Source organism: Thunnus maccoyii, chromosome 1 (assembly GCF_910596095.1).
Source record: "Thunnus maccoyii chromosome 1, fThuMac1.1, whole genome shotgun sequence".
Taxonomy (NCBI): Eukaryota; Metazoa; Chordata; class Actinopteri; order Scombriformes; family Scombridae; genus Thunnus; species Thunnus maccoyii.
Genome location: NC_056533.1, coordinates 10,660,169 through 10,680,655, shown reverse-complemented (window position 1 = coordinate 10,680,655; position 20,487 = coordinate 10,660,169). Strand labels below are relative to the sequence as shown.

General features: G+C 42.7%; 1 protein-coding gene across 3 annotated transcripts in view; it reads left to right on the top strand.

Annotated features, from left to right (window-relative positions):
- The window catches only part of LOC121895498 (transcription initiation factor TFIID subunit 4-like), a 92,497-nt gene that overhangs the window by 16,129 nt on the left and 55,881 nt on the right, over nt 1–20,487 (top strand). For all 3 annotated transcript variants that reach the window (XM_042408674.1, XM_042408683.1, XM_042408691.1), the window contains exons 3-9: nt 1,826–1,978; nt 2,781–2,903; nt 3,486–3,575; nt 4,440–4,649; nt 9,373–9,448; nt 10,596–10,710; nt 19,670–19,839. In XM_042408674.1, the coding sequence (XP_042264608.1) occupies nt 1,826–1,978; nt 2,781–2,903; nt 3,486–3,575; nt 4,440–4,649; nt 9,373–9,448; nt 10,596–10,710; nt 19,670–19,839 (937 nt within the window). The remainder of the gene's footprint in view (nt 1–1,825; nt 1,979–2,780; nt 2,904–3,485; nt 3,576–4,439; nt 4,650–9,372; nt 9,449–10,595; nt 10,711–19,669; nt 19,840–20,487) is intronic.

The window sequence follows — 20,487 nt, the reverse complement described above, 5'->3', positions numbered from 1 at the left end:
CCCCTGTTTCCCCTTCCTCACACTCTTCCTCTGATATCTTTTTGCTCTGTCTCCTCTTCATCTTTTTATTCTCTCTCCCTCTGTGTGTTGCTCTCTCTCTCTCTCTCCTGCAGTCTCCTGTGACCTCTCAGACCACCAGGCAGTGTCCTTTGACCCCGGCCAAGATGGCACCGTCTCCCTCTCCCACTCTTTCCAGCCCTGCCCTCCAGACCTCCTCCTCTTCTTCTTCTTCCTCCTCTTCCTCCTGTCCTGCACTCCGCCCAGTGAGATAACCCTCCTTACTGTCTATTTTTTAGTCTTCTGCCATTTTCTCCCTTTTAGCATCCCTGACGAGTGACCCCAGAACATAGTGTAGTGGACGTCTAGAGGTTACTCAGGTTGGGAACCAGTATGGGTGGGCCTAAATGAATTAAGCTTTCTACACCCTCAGATTTTCTGCTGTGTCAGCAGAGAAAAAATGACACCACTACTTCCCATGTACAATGCATTTGAGTAAATTCGTCTAGGAGCAGTTTTCCCCCAGATAATAATTTGACTGACTCTCACAGTGATTATGATTATTAATTCTTGAAAACACAGCATGACACAGTCAGAGTCAAACCAGGTACATTACAATTACACAGTCAGTGTCTCATATCCCAATCCCACCATGAACGCCTCATAATCATTTTATTTTTAAAGATAGAATTATGAATATCAGCCGTGTTTAAAGTGGATCTATAGATTGAAAAAAAGTTATTGTTGGCAGAGCAAAATGGAAATAGCAACTGCTGCTCTGGCTACACATTATAACATGAGATACTGTACACAAGCACTGGTGGAGATAATATTTGGAGTTTAACTCTCCCCTTTCTAAAGAACTGAGGCTCTGTTCAGACTTGGTGTTTCCCATCCACATACTGTGTATCCAGATTGCATCTAGATCAAGTTGAGGTGCACTGCAGATTAATTTCCCTGCTCATATTTAAATTAATCTGTTGAGAAACTTTGATCTTTGCAACAGAAAACTTACCCAAAACTGAGCAGATTTGTGTTAGGAGAGGACGATTGCTGCATCTATTTGGCTCCTTGTCTCGGCTTCAGGCTTATAGTTTGACACTCAGATCAGTTGTAATCAGTTGTTTAGGGGAGATTTGTCGTTATATACACGCTAATTAGGCAGCCCTTCAGTGCAGTTGAATGTATTCAATTGCACTCTACATATTGCATGTGGAAGTACATATGACCTGGCCTCTATCCGTATGTGGCTGGAGTGATCAGACCTCAATGTGTCCTCTGTGCATTTTGGGTGCATTCACACCTGTATTTAGAACTGTCCACTTCTGATTGCATCTCATAAGATGTATTTTATTGCCAAGTGTGAACAGGCCCTGAGAGATTTGAAAGAGGTGATGAGGGCTTTAGAGTGAGAGACTGCTGATGGCAGCTCATCTGATGAGCAAAATTTGTGTTTTGGATGTGAGATATTTTCGAGTCATTCACCCCCTCACATTTCAGTGCATGAAACTATGCTGCCAGTTTTACCAAGCTATAGTTTAACTGAAAGTTGGTGTAGCCAATAGGTACAATTACTGCTAACTATCTTGATAGTAGCTTTCTCTTGTCAGGTAGGTAACTATTAAGAAAAGCTTTGATGGCCTCCTGTCTTTCTCAGCCTCTAGTTTGTCTCCCCTTCCTCCTCCTTGTCTGTTAAGCGATGTCCACCGAAGTCAGGACACCAGATGTGACAGGAGCGCTGTGGCGCCTGCCTCCTGTTCTCTGTGGCCTTGCTGCAAGCGAGGCGTCACGTCCTGTTTATCTCTCTGTCTCTTCCTTGCTCTTCCAGAAGGGCCCCGTGGCACCAGCGGTGGCTGTGACGGCTCCGCAGCAGACCCCCGTGGTTATGGCCCCCCAGGCCCCGGCCCAGGCTGCCTCCCAGCCAGTACAGCCTCCGCAGACGGGCATCGCCGCGGCCCCCGGAGCTCCTGTCGTGTCCCAGGTCTGTTCTCTCTGTTGCCCTGCCCCCCTCTACCACCCACACTCCACCCTCAAGGGTGCAGGCACTGTCACAGCTGCCAGCAGGCTGGCTGTGTCACAAGCACAGCCCCGGACGCACAGCCTCATCGCCTCACACAGCTGGCCACGGACAAAGAGTCTCACACATGCCCACACACGTTCGCACTCATACATTCACACAAGTCCATACCAACCCAAGGACATACCGACGCACACATAGAGGCATAGACCCGCCGTGCACACATGTGTATACACATTCAGGGACATGAAGACACACAGATACAGGCTCACATATAAATAATACACACAGAGATACAGAACACACACACATCTCCAAATATACAGGCCAGCGAGCCCTCATAGGGGCTACAGTTTGTTGCCACTGGCAGTTTGAGTGGACAGGTGCCATGTCTCATTTGGCTACAAAGATGACTGGGCAGCATGCTAAATGTGCACTATGGACCGATTTGTGACTGATGCTCGTCAGCTTCTTTATCAGTCTGTGTAATTTCATTCTGTAGTATCTTTGTTAAGTATTCATTAAGGAAATACAGCAGAAATATAAGGCCACCTCTCCTTTGCTAGAGTTTGATTCAACACCTTCTGATCCTTACATTGACACTCATTCTTGCCTAATCAAAAAATACAATCTATGTCAAATACTTTATGTGAATGTTGATTAGCTCTGTAAAAATACAGACACTGAGCAATTTATCAATAGTTGGTGCTGCCAGTTTTTTATTTTACACAGAGGGTCAATCATTTTTTTTCTTGTCTTTGGGCAGGAAATGCAAGAGAATGTGAAGAAGTGTAAGAATTTCCTGGCCACACTTATCAAGCTGGCATCTCACAATTCACCGTCTCCTGAGACTTCCAAGAACGTGAAGGCTCTGGTTCAGGACCTGCTGGTGAGCTTCAGCAACCAAGCAAACAAACACTGTTTTTATAGATATCATGGAAGCTTGTGTATTTTGGACACTGTCACTAACTCCAGTTCAGATCACATTCGATCAAAGTGTTAATATTTATGTATTTTAAAAATCAGCCTTTCTGAAAGTATTGCCTAACTTTTTAGTGTTAAATCTGATATTTACAAAAAGCTGACAAGCGTTCCTTTTCTATAATCATGCTTTTATAAGACATTTCTGATACATCAGATTGACACCTGATTGTTTATTCAATTAGTCTTTTTCATGTATGACTCAACTTTTTTGCACTTTAAAACATGTACAAATCAAATATGACACTTATGTGTGTTGTTGTATTGGATATTTCAAACCTGTAGATGGCAGCATGAAACTCTTTCCAAAACTTTTCTAGCTCTATTATGAATGTTCATCTTATACACTTATTATTTATGAGCTGTACCCTGAGGTGCCAGGATGGTGATGGGGTTACATCTTGCTATGTTCAAGTCACCATGACTTACCTCACTTTATGCTGGGTCTCTCTTGTGAAGTGGTGTTCATTCTTCATTCTTCACCTAACAGGATGCTAAGATTGAACCGGAGGAGTTCACCAGCCGGCTGCAAACTGAGCTCAAATCATCTCCACAGCCTTACCTGGTGCCCTTTCTTAAGGTGAGTTCTTGCTTATAAACTCTTTTTTTTAATCTTCTTCCTGCCCTACTGATGAAACTTGTCTTCTTAACTTGGGGCCTTACATTGACCATTGACCAGGCCCCTCAGCTACTTTCTGAATTGACCCTTAAAATTGTTTCCTGAACAGCTCCGTAACCTACCCCCTTAAATCATCCCCTAACCTGCCTCCTTAAGCTGCCCCTCTCAAATATTTTCCTAAACTGACCCCCTAAAGTAGTCTTTTCCCTGGCACGAGGCCTGACAGTAGAATGATACACACACATACACACCCCTCTGGCCTGACTTCTGACTGTGTGTGACAGTGGCCCCCGCAGCCGTCCCTGCCAGTAGCCAGCAGGTTTCTCCAGCCAACCGTGATGAGCGTCACATCAAGGCGCCCGACCGCCCAACCCGGCCACAAACACATGTTGTCATGCCATGTTACGTCGCTTACGTCAAAAATCTGCCTGAAATAGTCTGTATGGAGCAACATCAGTTCCTCACGTCGGCTGTGACAGTGAGTTATCAGAAAAGGCTAATGGCTATGGGTGTTTCATGTACGGGGCATATGAAATATCAAACATACTGTAGGTTTACTATATAGTCAAATCTAACAGTTTCAATGTAGAAGGAAATGCACATGAATCACTGTGTCAAATGACAACAAAAATGCACACACAAGGAGCGTCACTTGTCTCAGCAGGTGTCTGTCGCCATATTTTTGTGATAACACTGTGCTGAATCAGCCAGTGACCACAACAGCAGTCTTTGCCTTTGCAGCAGTATATGTATTTTTTTTTTTTCTCATGTGTCTCTGTTTTGCTCTATGACTATAAACTGTGGCCTCTCTCTGCCCATCAACAGAAGAGTCTCCCGGCCCTGCGGCTGTCTTTGCTGAATAGTCAGCAGTCCCTGACCCAGCCCCTGCAGCAGGGAGTCAAACCAGCACCCGGCGGCACCCCTCCTGCCATTGTAGCTGGGCCAGCTGTCCGCATACGCCACCCTAACAGCGTCAGCACCACCACGGGTGCCAGTGCGCTGCCCGCGGGGACGCTCGGACACGCAGCTGCCATGGTATGTATGGAGAGAGCCAGCTGGAATAGACTGGAGTATAGACAAAATCACAGTGTTTACATTTGCAGGTTATGTTTAAATTAAATTACAGTGATTGCAAGAATAGAATCCCAACTTTGGGATCGCTAACATTACAGTTACATGAAATAGACCTGGGTGTATGTGGAAACTGGATTACTGCAGCAAATGAAAGATGTTTATAGCTCAGCCCGAGAGCAGTTATTTTGAATGTGTAAATGCGCCTGAAACCTACAGATACGTCTCATTTGCTCTTTCCAGTTATTAGATGGTAGTCATGTGCACAGAAATGTGTACGCAAGGTGTGTGAGGATGGAGTAGAGAGTTACAGATATAGAGGTCAGGTAAGAAGAGATGTGACAAATATTTACCCACAATATTCATACATTCAGTAGAGAGAAGTGCTAGAATGTGATGGATGCAGACCTGCAGGGGGTGTGATGTGTGTGTGTGTGTGTGTGTGTGTGTGTGTGTATGTGTATGTAACTCATGCAGTCTTATACAAGGCAGAATTATCAGGCTGCAGAGTGTCACTGTGCCATGGCTTGGAGTCACACAGCCAACAACAGTGAGTTAGAGTCACACCCAGCTCACAGAGGAATCACACACACTTTACCAGAAAAGAACAGGTTTTTAGAAGAGTGGGATGTGGGCTCAAGACTTAAAAATATGCAGTTATTTATATGATGTGAAAGTGCACATAGCAACAAGTGACATGAGAATATGTTCAATAAAATACAAGAAGAAACAAACAACATTCAACGTCCAAAAGACAATAAGTTAATTAAGATCATAAACACTGCATTTAGTAGCTAGTAGTGAAAACTATGAGAGTCACAGTAACAGCATTCAGCCAGAAGGTGTGAAACAGCTTCTAAACTGCTCGTCTCGTTCATGCTGGCAGGCGGGGGAGGGAGGGCCGGATCCCAGCATGCATTGTGCAAGACTCAGGGTACAACCTGGACAGATTTCCACACAGACACAGGAAGAACATTCAAACTCCTCTCGGAAATATTTTCTGTCTTCAAAAAAAAAAAAAAAAAAAAACTATTTTACCAGGGAGGGATAGAGAATGAGAAGAGACACAGTTGAACATATTCACGCCTGTGAGATGGTCAGCACAATCTCAGTGTAATACTGGCTGCTGATCAGAACAGATGGTGGTTGAGTACTTGGCTCAAAGGCACCTTGATGATTATTGTTTACTCCCATCCAGACTTTGACAGCTGATTATAGGAGTCTGACACAGCAACCTTGCAGACACAAACCAGTCTAATTTTCTGCCCTTTTAAATACTACATTCAATAAATTAAAAGGTACATAAATAAAATGTATTATTATTTTAGGTCAACAAAATATATGGCATTCTGTAATTAAGTATTCTTATCAAATAAAAAAATAACTATAATTCACACAAACTAATTATGATCTGCATTATTTATTTATTTATTTATTTGTGAAAAATGTGCTTCAGTTATTCAGCTTTTATGATTCAATGAAACATGAGTTTAAAAAAAAAAAGAATGTCTTGGTTAAAGCCCCTATGGTTCGGATTTAAAATGTTTTAACTTTGGTGACTCCTAGTGGTAGCATCAGAAAGACAATAATACTTGCGATTCACACAGCTATTCCCTCACCCCTCCCCCTCCCACACATCAGACCTGAGGACACTGAGATGAATGGGCTGAAAGTAATACATAGACTGCACCACTTTTCACCGGTATTGTCTCATTTTCTCACAAACAACACACAAAAACTTGCTCTACACATTTATACACACATTCTGAGACGGGGGTTATACCCCAATCCACTGGTCGAGAAACACACTCAATAACCTCCTGCATTTAATGGCTCGTCATCTATCATCCATATTTTTTGATATGCAGCGTTGTATAGAGACTCTGATGACTAGTGGTACCGACCAAGGTTGTGAGTAGGCTGTGTTTAGATACAGCTAAAGCACGGCCAGATAACCTGCAGGTTCCAGTTAACAGAGCCGGCAACACTCGATACCTACAGCTTCTTTCAACTCGGCATTCAAATGTATGTGTGTGCACGCGCACATTATGCGATCACAGAGCACAGGCGTCTGTGGACGGCTCAAGTGAGGTCAGACTCAGATTGGTCCGGTCCAGGCAGAGGAGTGTGGGTGAGCCAGAGGGTTCTCTCTTTCTCCTTCACATTTTCTCTCTGTCTTTCTCTCACTCTAACTTTCCCTTCACTCCATCTCTGCTTTCTCTGACTGCCTTCCCTGTAGCTTTTTCTCTCACTTGCTTTCTGCCCCCACCCCCCCACCCCCACCACCCTCTCCACACTCTCTCTCTTTCTCTCTCCAGCTGTTTCTCTCACTGTACACACCACTGCATCACTCTCTCATCTCACCCCCTCCCCTCTACCCGTTAACCGTTGAAGGGTGAAGCGAGGTAACTAGGTCAGCCCCAGGTCAATTTTAAAGCAATGTGGCGGCCGCAGTCTATGTCCAGAACATGCCTCTGGTCTCTCGCTTTCTGTGTGTGTGTGTGTGTCTCTCTCTCCCTCTCTCTCTCTCTCTCTCTCTCTCTCTCTCTCTCTTTCACACACACACACACACACACACACACTCAAATACACAACACCGACATAAGCTATCACACAAAACATTAGTAAATGATGGCCCCTGGCACATCAACAGTCTGAAACCAGACAGCTAGTAAAGTTAGGCTAAAAAATCTGCTCTTACCACAGTAATATGGGAAACACTTCTTGGAGTAGTATTAAAGTCTTATAAATGTCTTGTAAAGTGATGCAATTGTAACTTAGAGTCGATAGATGTGGAGTTAAGCTTTCTTATATAACTACACTTATTGCACAAGAGTGTGCAATTATACATAGTGTTTTTCAAAGTGTTAGTTTTAAAAGGTAAATATAACTGGTTATAGCATGATGTGTTGATTTAATGTAATAGCATGAAGTATGAACTACATTTTAACACAGAGTACTAGCTATAATCAAACCCGCTGCACCTTAAAATTCCTCAGGGCAAATAATTTATAAGTTGAATGGAGTAGATAAAGCAGTGGATGAATGGAGACTAGTAACTAGGCCACATCGTCGGGTAGCGGCTTATTCTTCATCACAACAACAAAAGTGAAATGTATAAATGTCTAATCTCATTACATGTGAAGATCTATGTGTATTAAGTTGTAACATTTATATTTTCATCACTGTTCTTCAATGAATTTTGCAATATCAACACTTTTGGGAAGCCAACAAAACAAAATACAAATAGCTGTAACTTTCTAAGCTTCAACACATGTGCAGCTGTAGATCATTAGCCATAGTTAAGCTGCAGTGTGTGCATGTGCGCCAACATGTTTTCGGTGTTAACCTGTTGCATAAGACAAATGCGTGTGGTCTTTACACATATTGTGGATATACATTTTGAAATATCAGCATGTTCAGGAGGATTTCAAACAAACAAGGTAATTTCAGAGGTTATTGGTTGCTACTTCTAGTCTGACATTCTGTGTTTCTGGTGTTAGATGTGGGTGACAGTTTTACTTCACAACACAAATGAATGTTGCTTTACACAGAATGAATATGCTGTTTTCTCAGAGGTCAGCAGCAGCGGCCGCCCTTTTGAGAAATGCTAGCGCTAATAATAACACTGGTTTGTAAAAAATGTCAACAATCGTTCAAAACATTTCTCAGTTTTTCACAGTAACTATACCTGTAGTGTAACATTTAATATTCCATTGATAAATACATTGATAATTGTTTTAAAAGCATGAAAAACACTTGAAATGTAAGATGAACGGTGCCTTCAGTTTAAGCATCCTCCCTTCACCCTCTGATTTCCAAACTTTCTACCTGAGTTATTTTTTTCCCTCTTTTAACTGTGTCGCCGGCTGGCCAGAGGTGCTTGCTGTCTCTGCCTGTGCTGAATGTATTTTTTCCCCTTCCCTCCCACTCTTGCAGGCCCCTCCAGTGGATCTCTGGGAAAAATGGCCTCTGTCTTTTTTCAGTAGCTTGAACAGTAATATAGCATGTGTCAGGGAATGGAAAACAAGGCTAAAAAATATGCAGCAAGAAGCAAACTGGTAGGAATGGATGGCTGAGCCTGAGGCTCGGCCTGTGGCTGCTACCAAGGAAGGAAGTGACTCTAATAGCCCAGCACAGCCCCTCCACCCCCTGCTCCTTCTTCGTCCACTACTACTTCTTTTCCGTCTTCTAAACTACTTTTTCACTGCAATCTTGATTTCTTATTGCCTTTGTATTATCTGGAAACGCAAGCAAATGTAGGTCACGTACAGTGACAGAAATTCAACTTCTTCCTGCATTTACATCAATCTTCACATTCGCTCATATTCTGCCTGAATACAGTAAGAAAAGATAGCCTTTGTGGAATTCATAATTCTTATATTTATTCTGCATCTATTCTGTAATACTACTGCAGATGTTTTAATATGTTACAGTGGAATAGAAATTAGCACTCTGTAAAAGAAAACTTCAGTGACTCTCGGCCAGCTTGTCTCTGGATCATTTCTTGCAACAGACTACGGCTGAAGGGGGAACAGTTTCTCTTGCAAATGGCGCAAAAGTGGAGCAGTGGTTCAGCAGGCATGCAGTTTTGTACTTTTTAATCTCTTTTCTCCCCTTGTGCATTGTTTCACTCTTTGTAATACTACAATAATATACATAATCTCTATTTTCCTTGTTCCTGCAGGGTATCAAGACAGTGGGTGCTGTAGGTGGCCAGGTCCGAATGCCTGTGATGATCACACAGTCTGTCAGAGCGCAAGGTAGGACGTCTACTGGCCTCCTCCAGCCACCTCTGATTGAATATGCTAGATTATTTTTGTCACACATTTAGAATCTATAGTTTGCATATCTTACATTCAGAGTGAATTTTTTTGTTCATACGAAAATATTTTAAAATTGTGTACAACCTTAGTTCAGGTCCAGTTAAAAACAGAAGATTAAGCAAAGACTTCAGTAAATTTCTGGTCGATTTCTGTTTCAGTCTGCAGTTTTTACATCTTTCATTGAGGCTTGGACAGATACATCATGAAAAAGATGTGATTCTCAAACTCTGCCTGACCTTCTGGTTAAATACAGAGCCAGTGAAATAGGTTAAACAGAAGTTAGCCATTAGTAAAACTCTAAATGTTCTCTCAGTAGGCTGTAAGATGTGTAAACAGGCAGGAGCCACAGAGAGAACAGGTGTTTTTTCCTGTCTGGTTATAAAGCCTTCTCAAACATTTGCGCTGCTGCTTACTCACACTGATTCACAAACACTCTTCCCACAGAAGCCCACAAATATCGCCCCAACACCAACCGGGCGTAACGCTCCCATAAGAGAGCTGTGTGCTCTCAGGTGGTGTGTGTAATGTGTGTACGTGTTTGTACCTGTTTTGGCTTGTGTGTGTGTGTGTGTGTGTGTGTGTGTGTGTATGTGTGTGTGTACGATCGGAGGTGCATACAAATTTGATCTGCCCCCTTCCCCAAGATTGCCTGCAGTGAAAGATCTGTAGGTTGTTTTATGCCCATAAATTGGAATGCGGGGATAGTTCTAAAAATACTTTTCTGTGCCTCTTGGCTAGGAACATGCCTGTTAAAATCAAGTTTAAATTCACTCTGGCAGTCCTTGTGCCTCTCTGGAAAACGTGTCTCGGAGCAGGATGCGGTTTAGGAGTGTAAGGAGAGCCGGTGAAGCGCAGTGATATTGACAGAGCGACGCTCTCCGCACCAACCTGGGGAGAGCGACAGTACCGCTCCCCCCACCCCCCCCTCCATCTACCCCTGCAAGGATGACAGAGACAGTTGAAGGTAGTCGTTAGACAGGAGGATATTTGATGCAGATAGAAGGGGACACTTCAATGATAACATTACTCCTTTTCTGTTTTGTTTAGTGTTTTCTTCTTTGTTTTTTTTCACTTTGCTTAACAGGCACAATGGGGAAGGGAGCCGCCATACAAGCAGGCAAAAGTCCCGTGGGCTTGGCTGTTCAGATCTCTGGGAATCAAAAAAACAAGCTCAACGACCCCGGAGGAGGCTCTTTCAGGTACAACTCCTCTCGCCAGGAGACCGACAGTTGCGCCTGTTGTTCCTGGCAGCCGTCACATGGGGGCAGCATTTCACTAAGATGTCTCCGCATGACTACAGGCTACACTCTCAGCTAAGGCTATGAGTGTTTATCCCGGTTGTCTGCCTGGCCACCTGGCTGCCTGCCTGCCTGGCAGCCTGGCTGGTCCTTTGTGGTCCTTTTTCTCTGCACCCACCACATAGCAACACACTGCCAGCCAATAGATCACCCTCACGATCACCCTCCTTGTGTCAGTGTCACAACTCATCGACAGGGTTGCAAATGAGCTAAATCTTAATTTAGCAATAAGGTAATTGTGTCCAGATGGTTGGAATTTCTGGATGCGGTTCTGAAAATACCTTTTGGTTAAGTCAAAAATACGGTATTTAGCCCCCAGCTTTGCTCTCTCTCTCTCTCTCTCTCTCTCTCTTTCTGGTCTTGTCTCTGCTTCAGCTGGGCTTTTGTCTCAAAACATAAAAGGTTCATCGCCCACATGCTGGCCTTTGTGGTCCATGTTTTGTGTGAGTCTGTGTGTATGTGTTTTTCTGTGTGCGTGCCAGGGTATATATATGCGTGTTGTATGTGTTTGCATATATCCCTCTATTTCTCTGTGTTTGTTTGTGTTTGCATCCCTGCTTGGTTGCACATGAACATATGTGTATATCCTAAGAGTCTAAGAATATTTGTGTGTGTTTATGTATGTGTATCAAATGCGTGTATGCGTGTATTGACAGTTAGGGTTTAGGATTGCCCCGGTGTGACCGGGCCAGGGCAAGAAGAGTCTGGGTCACATGGGCCAACGGGTTCATGGTAATGGCTCCCGTCTCCTGAGGGGAAAGGCAGTGCCCGGGGCTCTGATTGATAAACCAATAAATCTTTAGCTGCGTTGGTAATTAAGCTGTCAGGCTCGCTTGTTACTGATGACCTTTTTCCCCCTGCGGTGATCACAGTGGCCCCACACACACAAACGCACTGGTTTCAACATAAGCACGAGCACCACTGTCACGGAAGAAGCATGTCACTGACATTTTGAAGCATATTTACGTGTTAAACAAGCTCCACAATGCATAGTCCCTAAGAACCATTCTTACTTCCTTCTATTGGTTTGTCTCTACATGCAAGTAGTTTGTTTTCTTCCGCCAACATGCTCTTACTGAACTTTCCTGACTCGCATTTTTAATTTAAGTCAAATATGAGGTTGCTGAGCCTGATATTGATTTTAATGTTTAATGAGTGATGAACCTCTGATGAGAGTATCTTCATCTCTCATATATTTTGTGTGTTTTTATTCTTATTTAGTCAGTGTGAAGTTTTTCTGAGTGTCGTGTTGTTACCATTTGTTAAAGCTTCAGCTGGAACCTCTCAGTTCTGCAGTCTCATACACTGTTTATTGTTTGCTGTCGTTTTTTCTTACCTGAGGATATAAACATGTTGGAACAGCGCCCAGTGTTACAAGCCGATCTGTTGGACGCCATTGTGTCTTCACACCACGTCCAGAAACCTGCAACATGAACATAATGACTTGACCTGTGAACACAGGTGGTCGCTGTGTTCCCCGTAAATCACAATGAAAGAAATAGAAATTTTTATTTGCTTTACAAGTTGTTAAAGGTTACAAGCTCCCCTTTGTGTTTCTGTTGAGTTTGATCTTCAACACTTACCACATCCCTTCCCTGGTTATTCATTAAAGTGTTTTCAACATCATTTTTCTTACAAGGGTTTTAAGCTACGAGGGGAGCATACATGACAAAATGTTAATGTGTTGATTCATATAACATTGTGCAATGAGAGGCCAGTAAGAAAGAAAAAAAAATCTATTAAGCAAGGCCGGCCTGGTCAGCCAGCATCCACCAGCCTCTCACGCACCCAGCCTGCACCGTGTTCAGCTGTAGTCGGGGAGTGATGTGTGTATGGCTGTCACTCTGAGCCACTGGTCCCAGCGGGCCAGCTGTAGCACAAACACCCACATACACACTGCAGGGCTTGTGGGGTTTCCAGTGGAGCTCCAGCCTTCTGTAAGTGCTTGTGTCGGTGTGTGTGCATGTGTGTGTGTGTGTTTGTACGTGTGTAGTTTGCAGTACAGAGTGAAAGCAGCTGTCTCTGTGCCCCCCCCCCCTTCTCCCCTCCTCATCTCTCTGTAAACACTCAACATCCGCTGTAATCACAGGCGAGCCAGCCGAGGCCCTCAGCCCTCTGCCAACCTCCGAGCTCAGCCTCAGCCCCTCGTATCCAACCCTGTCCTACATGGTGGACACACACTCATGTGCATAAACATGCAAACATTGGCACACCTGCATAGGAAAACACACACACAAACACCCATTCAAAGTAAGGGACAAATGTTTTTGTTCACCAATCACTGTTGCCAGTGGTTTTAAAAGTCCACCACCCCTTTTCCATCATTTACCAGCAAAGTCAGTTGATTCTGTCTTTGTGGTTATATTCTTTGTGCTCTGTAAATTGCTATTGACTCAATTAGAACTTAAAAGTGACCTCCCAAAAATTGTTGATTCAGAGACTTGGAAACACAGCAGCCGCAAGATTAGATTATGTTCAGATTGGGTGCCGTGCCACAATAAAGCTCCTCCAAAACAATCCATGAAGAAACGGGTGGCACTCCAGAGTGCTTAAACGAAAAATAGGACAGTCTAGAATTTTAATATATTTCTACTGACGGCCACATCAAACTAAGGCATTTTGGCTCAGGATTCCAGTATCCACATTGCACCTAGCCAGTTTTCTTTAATGCTTGAATGAATAATTAGAGCTTGAGTGTGGGTGGTCCGTTAAGTTAATTACAGTTACTTAGTAAACAATGAGCAGCATTTAGCTTGTTCCTGGGTTTATTGGTCCCTCTTGTGCCACCCCTGCCACCAGTGCTGCACATTCGGATCATATACACATACGTATCCCATCAGCTGCCCAGCGAAACCCAGGCTGCTTTGTGGAAAAGACTTCAGAATGCTGTTGGGGGTGCAATACGCCTGCATGGCCTGGATGTTAGTCACCGGGATCAATCAGGGCCCCCTCCGTGGGCACAGGGACCTTTATCCGCGGGGATGGGGTGAGGGGGGTGGGTATGATAGTGGAGGTGGGGGGCAGGAGATCTGGATGCAACCCCCCCCCCCGAATCCACTCACACACACACAACCTCTAAATGGCATTGCAATCCTCTCAGCACCTATGGCGTGCCCTCGCTGAAACACAAGCTTGATATGGAAACGACATGCATATGTATTCATGTGACCGCTGGCTCCATGTCCCCGAGCCAACCCAAACCAATAACTGAGAGGCTGCTCTTTAGCTTCTGTGGAAGCTAATTACATCTCTGCTTTATTAGCGCAGAGGTATAGTCTGGAATATTTTGCATTTCATATCTCATTCCCTCCTTTTAATGTCAGACCTGTCTTTGGCATTCTCATTTGATGCGAGCCCCGGCGATCCCAAATAGCCCAAGAAATCAGACCGTCCAAGAAAAAGAAACTATATTACTGAGAATATTATGAGTGTTCTTGGATACTGGATAGTGATTTATGCACCTATACAGTGGTAGTCACTGTAGTAATATCCCTGCCCTGTGTTACTGCTGATTTTTTTTGTTGTATATCCAAAATATTCAATGTGGTTTATCGAGCATCAACACTACTGATATTTGCTCTGTTAATTCTGACAGGTGAAAATGAAGCAACACTTACTTTCATCTCAGAGTTTGAGCAACATCGCAGCTGTAGTTGTGCTAGCTTTATTCTGTCTGAATAAGATAGACAGATGGACAGACTGATACATTAGGATATTATATTAACTGAATACACGAATGCCACATATTGTAACATCAACCAACTAGCAGTAATATCTTAATAGGCTTTCTTGGAGTGTGTTATTTTCATCGCACTTAACATGCAGTGAAGTTGACTTTCTGCTCATTTTTTGATGCCATTTCAGTTACGTACTACAGGTGAATATTCTGTCCCACCACCTTATACTGTATCTGACAGAAGGGATGAATTATAGCTAAAATATTTACATGCATATAAATAGTATGCCATTCATGTAATTTAATGGTTCATGTACAAGTCACCCACCCGAACCCTTTTTTTCAACCAATCTGTTTTATTCAGATACTCGGATCTAACCCGTTACATCATCTTCTGTTAATTCTTAGTGCTTTGCTCAGTTTTTCATTGTTACCAAGTAAGAGACTAGATCTTAGCAAAAAAGATACCAATTTTTTGCTCAATTGAAATATGTTTGTTAAACATCTTCATCTCTTTAAACCTAGAGATTAGCATATTGTTAAATAGTTACCTCAAGCGTGCATTTGAGTGTTTTCTGTGATGTTAGCAGACTCACTGTTGCTTAAGATAGGGCAAAATTAAAAATATATATTACTGCACATTAGCTTCCTTCAGATCATGCTCTGCACCACTGGGTTCACAAAAACACAGCTGTTATATTTTATGTTGGTTGTTGAAGGCTTTGCTCCTCTTTAGGTTGTTGGAAGTACAGTATTACAGAGATAAAGAGATCAACTACCTGATTGGCAGGTGATCGTTTGCTTTAGTTTTGAGTGATCTTGTGTAATCACTCACTTTTCCTTCATCTACATTAGCTACATACATAGCTCTAAGCTGTGGAAGTAGCAGCATTACATTTTTGTGTTTTTGAGTGAACATAGCCTAAGGCATGTTTCTTTTTAGGACAGGTCAAGTTATCCACGAGGACGTGATGAAGGGAGGTGCACAGCCTGAGGTGCAGCAGAGGGTATAATCCTATGTATCCATGCTTGTGTTGTTGTGTGGAGTCTCTCTGTGAAGGCATAATTAGACTCAGTGCTGGAGGAGAGGAGGAGAAGAGGAGAGAAGGTAGAGGTGTATGAGGTTCAGAGAGCTACTCTAATCGTCTTTGTCAACCTCCCGCCGTGGTGTCAAGTTTCATATCGGCTCTATGTGGCCGCACCAAGGAGCAAGAGGGCCTCGGCGGGGTGGAGTTGGCTGATGGTGTGTGCCCACACTCAGGCGCCTGAAAGAACTCGGGGCCCGCGCTGTACACACGCATACGCATACGCACAGCAACACACACACAAGCTCTGTCGCAACCAACAACGAAGGCATGAACGTAAATGACTGTGGAGGTGAGCCAGTGAGTGGCGAGAGGCCACTCTGTGTGTGTTCTGTGGTTCTTTGTTCCCTCCGTCAAAGCCACTCAGAAAATCCACTGCTCGCTCTGGGCCAGTCCTGTAAGCACAACACGTCACCGCTCAGCTAATTCAGGCCAGAATCAGAATCATGACTTGCCAAGTACAATAATTGTAGAGGAATTTGTCTTGGTGACAACTCACAAAGAAAGTTGCATTTGCTTTTAAAGGAAGTGTGGACCTCATTGACTGTCAAATGCAATGACCCAAACACAATTTCTAATGTCAGCATTATGCCTGTGAGAAATGGCCAGTACATCAGAAAAATACATTGCTAAATGTGGCAAAGCCACATGTAAGTAGAGTTTGTTGACATTAGTGTATTGCCAGATTAATCACAGCTCATTGCCAATCCTCAGGAGCATCCTTACCGAGCAAAACTCCATGCAAATGCTCTTCATCTGCCTGCCTCACTCAGTGCCGACACAAATAGACCCTGGAATGGGAATTCTGTACCATTATGACCAAAGTATAGCTGTCTGTAACAAAACTAATGCATATTTCCATCTAAGAAGGTATTCATGAATAAAAACAACATCTCTGAGATGTTTTTATTCAAGGAATATGTTGATATTGTTAGGACATGAATACAAATATTGAGCAAGGGTTTGTGTACAAGGTTATTCCTTAATGCCCAAACTGAATTCATTTTTGGATACATTTCTTCCCTTTTAAAAAGGTAGAGCAAAATTTTACATTTTCTCTTTTGGATGTTTTGCTTTTTCTCTTACATTTTGTAACAACCACTTCACTCTTTATTGTTGCCCTTGTTTCTGCTATCGGGGGAGGGTGTAGACACAGGGAGGCGGTGTTGAGACCCCAACCAGTAGAAGTCGCTAATGCTGCAACAAGGACACGATTTCTAAAGACGGCTTCCCAAGTGGGCTTTTCCCCAGTGCTGCCCAGGTTCCCTAACCAGTAATCGACCTTCACCGACTTTAGCAACTGTACCTTTAGTACATCCTGAACTGGTTGTTTGTTTATGTTTACAAAAAGTACCCTGTACCTCTCCTGTACATCTATTTTGGAGTGTCTTGTTGCACAATGACAGGATTTCTCATTTACTTGAATACATGTGTCCATTCAGAAGATACATTTTCCACAGTTCACACACAGACTGAAACTTGTTGCCCAAAGTGACATATTTTGTTTACAAAATAATCTAACACTCACAAAATGTGAAAAACATGCAACAAAAGCAAACAACACAACTTGTGGTCAAATGAATATATTCTTTCAGTCATCAGTCATTACACAATGGACAACAAAATACAAAGTACAGCTATCAAAATGAACCGGTTCAACCTTAATTTGTGCTGTATGCCTGTGCCATTTGTTGATACTTTACATAGTTATAGCGTGCCAAAAAGGCAAGCAAGCATATCACAGCATCAATTGCATTCCTTTCTCCAAAGACGATTTTACTAGAGATAACAAACCCTGCTGCACTCTGCCCCTGCACTTTTTACACTTTTTTGAGATGCCCTGTTGAAATACTGTTAAAAAAAAAAAGAAGACATTTTTTCTTCATTCAACTTTTCTTCATTCCATGGGCATGGAAAGACCATGAACTGTTTTTGACATGTAAGACCTACAGTAAGCACCTAGACTAGACAAATTCGGACATTCGTTATGGTACAGCTTTTCTACTGCATTCTTTCTTCAACAAAGAACCAATAAACTCAGAAATACTCAGAAACAAAATGTTTATTGTAGTGCATCAGATTTTTCCATGTCATTCTTTTTTCCATACTTCCATACTCCAAACTCAGAAATGCTGAATACTGTAAATAAAAATGAAATAAACATAAAAGCAACCAAAGGAAATTTATGGGTGGAAATATCCAAAAAACAAAGAGTTGAAATACTGAGAACTTCACATTTAGTCCATTCGTTCCTGATGATTAGGCCACAGGTTCTCATCAACATTGTGTTGGATGTTTTCCCTTGCAATGCACTGAAGGAAAAACCTCCTTGCATGGCGTATCCGTCCCTGGCAGTCCTCTGCACCCATTGCCAGGCAACCAGCATTCATTGCCTTCAGGAGGGACATCTGGTCATATGGCCGGTGCTCATATACCTTCCATCTCCAAGCAGAGAAGAATTCATCAATTAGGTTCAGAAAAGGAGAGTATGCAGGGAGGAATTGCATCATCATACGGGGCTGTGCTGCAAACCATTCATTCACAAGGCGAGAGCGGTGGAAGGCAACATTGTCCCAAATGATGACATACAGAGTCATGCCAGGCCTCAACAGCCTTCTCTCTTCGGGTGGAACCTTTCATTCAGCGCATCAAGAAATGTTATGAGGCGTATTGTATTGTATGGGCTGATAGTTTTTATGTGGAAAAGGACACCATCATTGGAGATGGCAGCACACATGGCGATATTGGCGTCCCTCTGACCTGGCATTGTAACAGTGGCCCTCTGCCCAGTAATGTTCTTCCTGCATCTCCTCACTTTTGAGAGGTTGAAGCAGGCTTCATTCACGTAAATGAATGTGTGATGTGCTCCTTTAGCTTCAAGCTCCATTATTCTCTTATTCCAGTTGCATGTAACTGTCTGGTAAGACAAGACATTACAGTAACAAATCCTTACCTGCACATACTGGAGTCTTACTTCCTTCACGATGTTTGGAAATCTGTACAGCTGCTTCATTCCGACATGGTGTCGTGTAAGGATTCGATCAATAGTAGCCAAACTCACGCTATTGATATTTCTAAATGCTCCTTGATCTGCAATTACTGCTGCTTGGATTTCACGCAGTCTGATCGCATTGTTTACCACGACCATATCTACAATGGCAGCCTCCTGTTCAGCACTAAAGATCTTTCCTCTGCCACCAGTGCGTGGTAGTCTGTGGCTTCCATAAAGTAAATGCAAAAAGCATGTCAAAATTGACATGACAGTCATATAAATGGGATTGATGAAACAACTGCATTAGTGTAGACACAGTTTATTCTGCCAATAGGGTAATACAGTAAAGCTGAAATACACAGTGGTATACAGTAACATTGTGACTTAGCTATTCTCATTCGTAAAAAGTCTTGACAATAGATGCCCAAGTGCTCCGACTCAGAATGAGCTTGACCCTTTGTCCAGCCTCTCTAAAGGACAAGCCATGATCCATGCTTGCAAATGGAAAGATGAAGGTGGCATCTTTTATAGATAGATAAGGACTGAATGCTGATTGAAGAGTTGTGCAAAGGAGTTTCACACAGGTGCATTAGAGATTCATAATTATGCAAATAATTTCCATCAGCCGTGAATAGATGTTTTCCTTTTGTTTAACACAGTTAATCCAATACAGTTTTGGGTCTTTTTATGAGATCTGTAATCTGTAATCTGTTTTGAAAAAGGGTGTGAAAAATGTGTGAAACCAATGAAAAAGTGTTAACACAATTGCAAGACAAGACTTCTGCTGTGCTAAGAAGGTGATGATGAATATCAAGTGGATCCCAGTTTCATTAAATGTGTCTTAGCAATCGAGAAAAACTGTAAGATGTGTTAAAAGTGTATAATGCTAAACAGGATCATCACATGTATTCTTCTATTTGTTTTTGTTTTTTAAAGATTCATTTATTTTATTAACATCTGCCAAAATCATTACATCACTTAATATTCTTACGTAGTGCCCTCTCTTGCTTAAGAGATCTTTTCGTTTGGTTTGTAATGTATTTTAAGCTAGGAAGTAAGGCTTAACATTGCATACATTTTACTAATCCCTTTTCTCTCGTGTTTCAGGGATGACGATGACATCAATGACGTGGCCTCCATGGCCGGGGTGAACCTGAATGAGGAGAGCGCAAGAATACTCGCCACTAACTCAGACCTGGTTGGAACGCAGATTCGCTCATGTAAAGACGAGGCCTTTCTCCACCTGGGACTGCTCCACCGACGAATTCTGGAAACAGGTGAGATAAACGTGCCTCATCCATCGTGCAATGCAGTTTCGTTAAATGTTCTAAGCTGCAGATAGAAAACAAGCAGTTATTACAGCAACAGGAAAAATCTTAATGTTATCCCAATTTACCTCCACTTTTTTTTACTATAAAACAAATCCAAAGCTGACAATCAAGGCTGTAGTAGTGATGATTATCTGTTGTCTTTTTTTGTTGGGAACATGTTGTTTCTGTATTTATAGTGTCATCACTAAAGACAGTTTTGATTTTCTTTCTTTCAGTTGTTCAGGCTGAGCCTTCTCTTGTTTGCCCTCAGTTTAAATTTGATACACTTAACAATTCTTTCACCTCCTTTAATGAATTCTTCAGTGGCTGTCTGAACTCACTGGACCCCAGGCACCCACATAAATACTTTATGGGTTTGTCTTTTGAAGGCTGGCTGTCAGATTGTCCTCTGGACTAAAGGAACAGAGTTTTGAGGAATGAGACTTGGCAGTAAGATTTTGATTCTTTCTCTCTTTTTAGTGGATCTTGACACTCTGATAGCACGCTGTATTGCATGTGCTAATCGATACAGGCGGAGAGGTCTCGGTTTGTTTGCAGCTTCACATGAGAGTGATACTGTCTTCATTACCTCTTTTTGCTACCGGCAGTAAATTT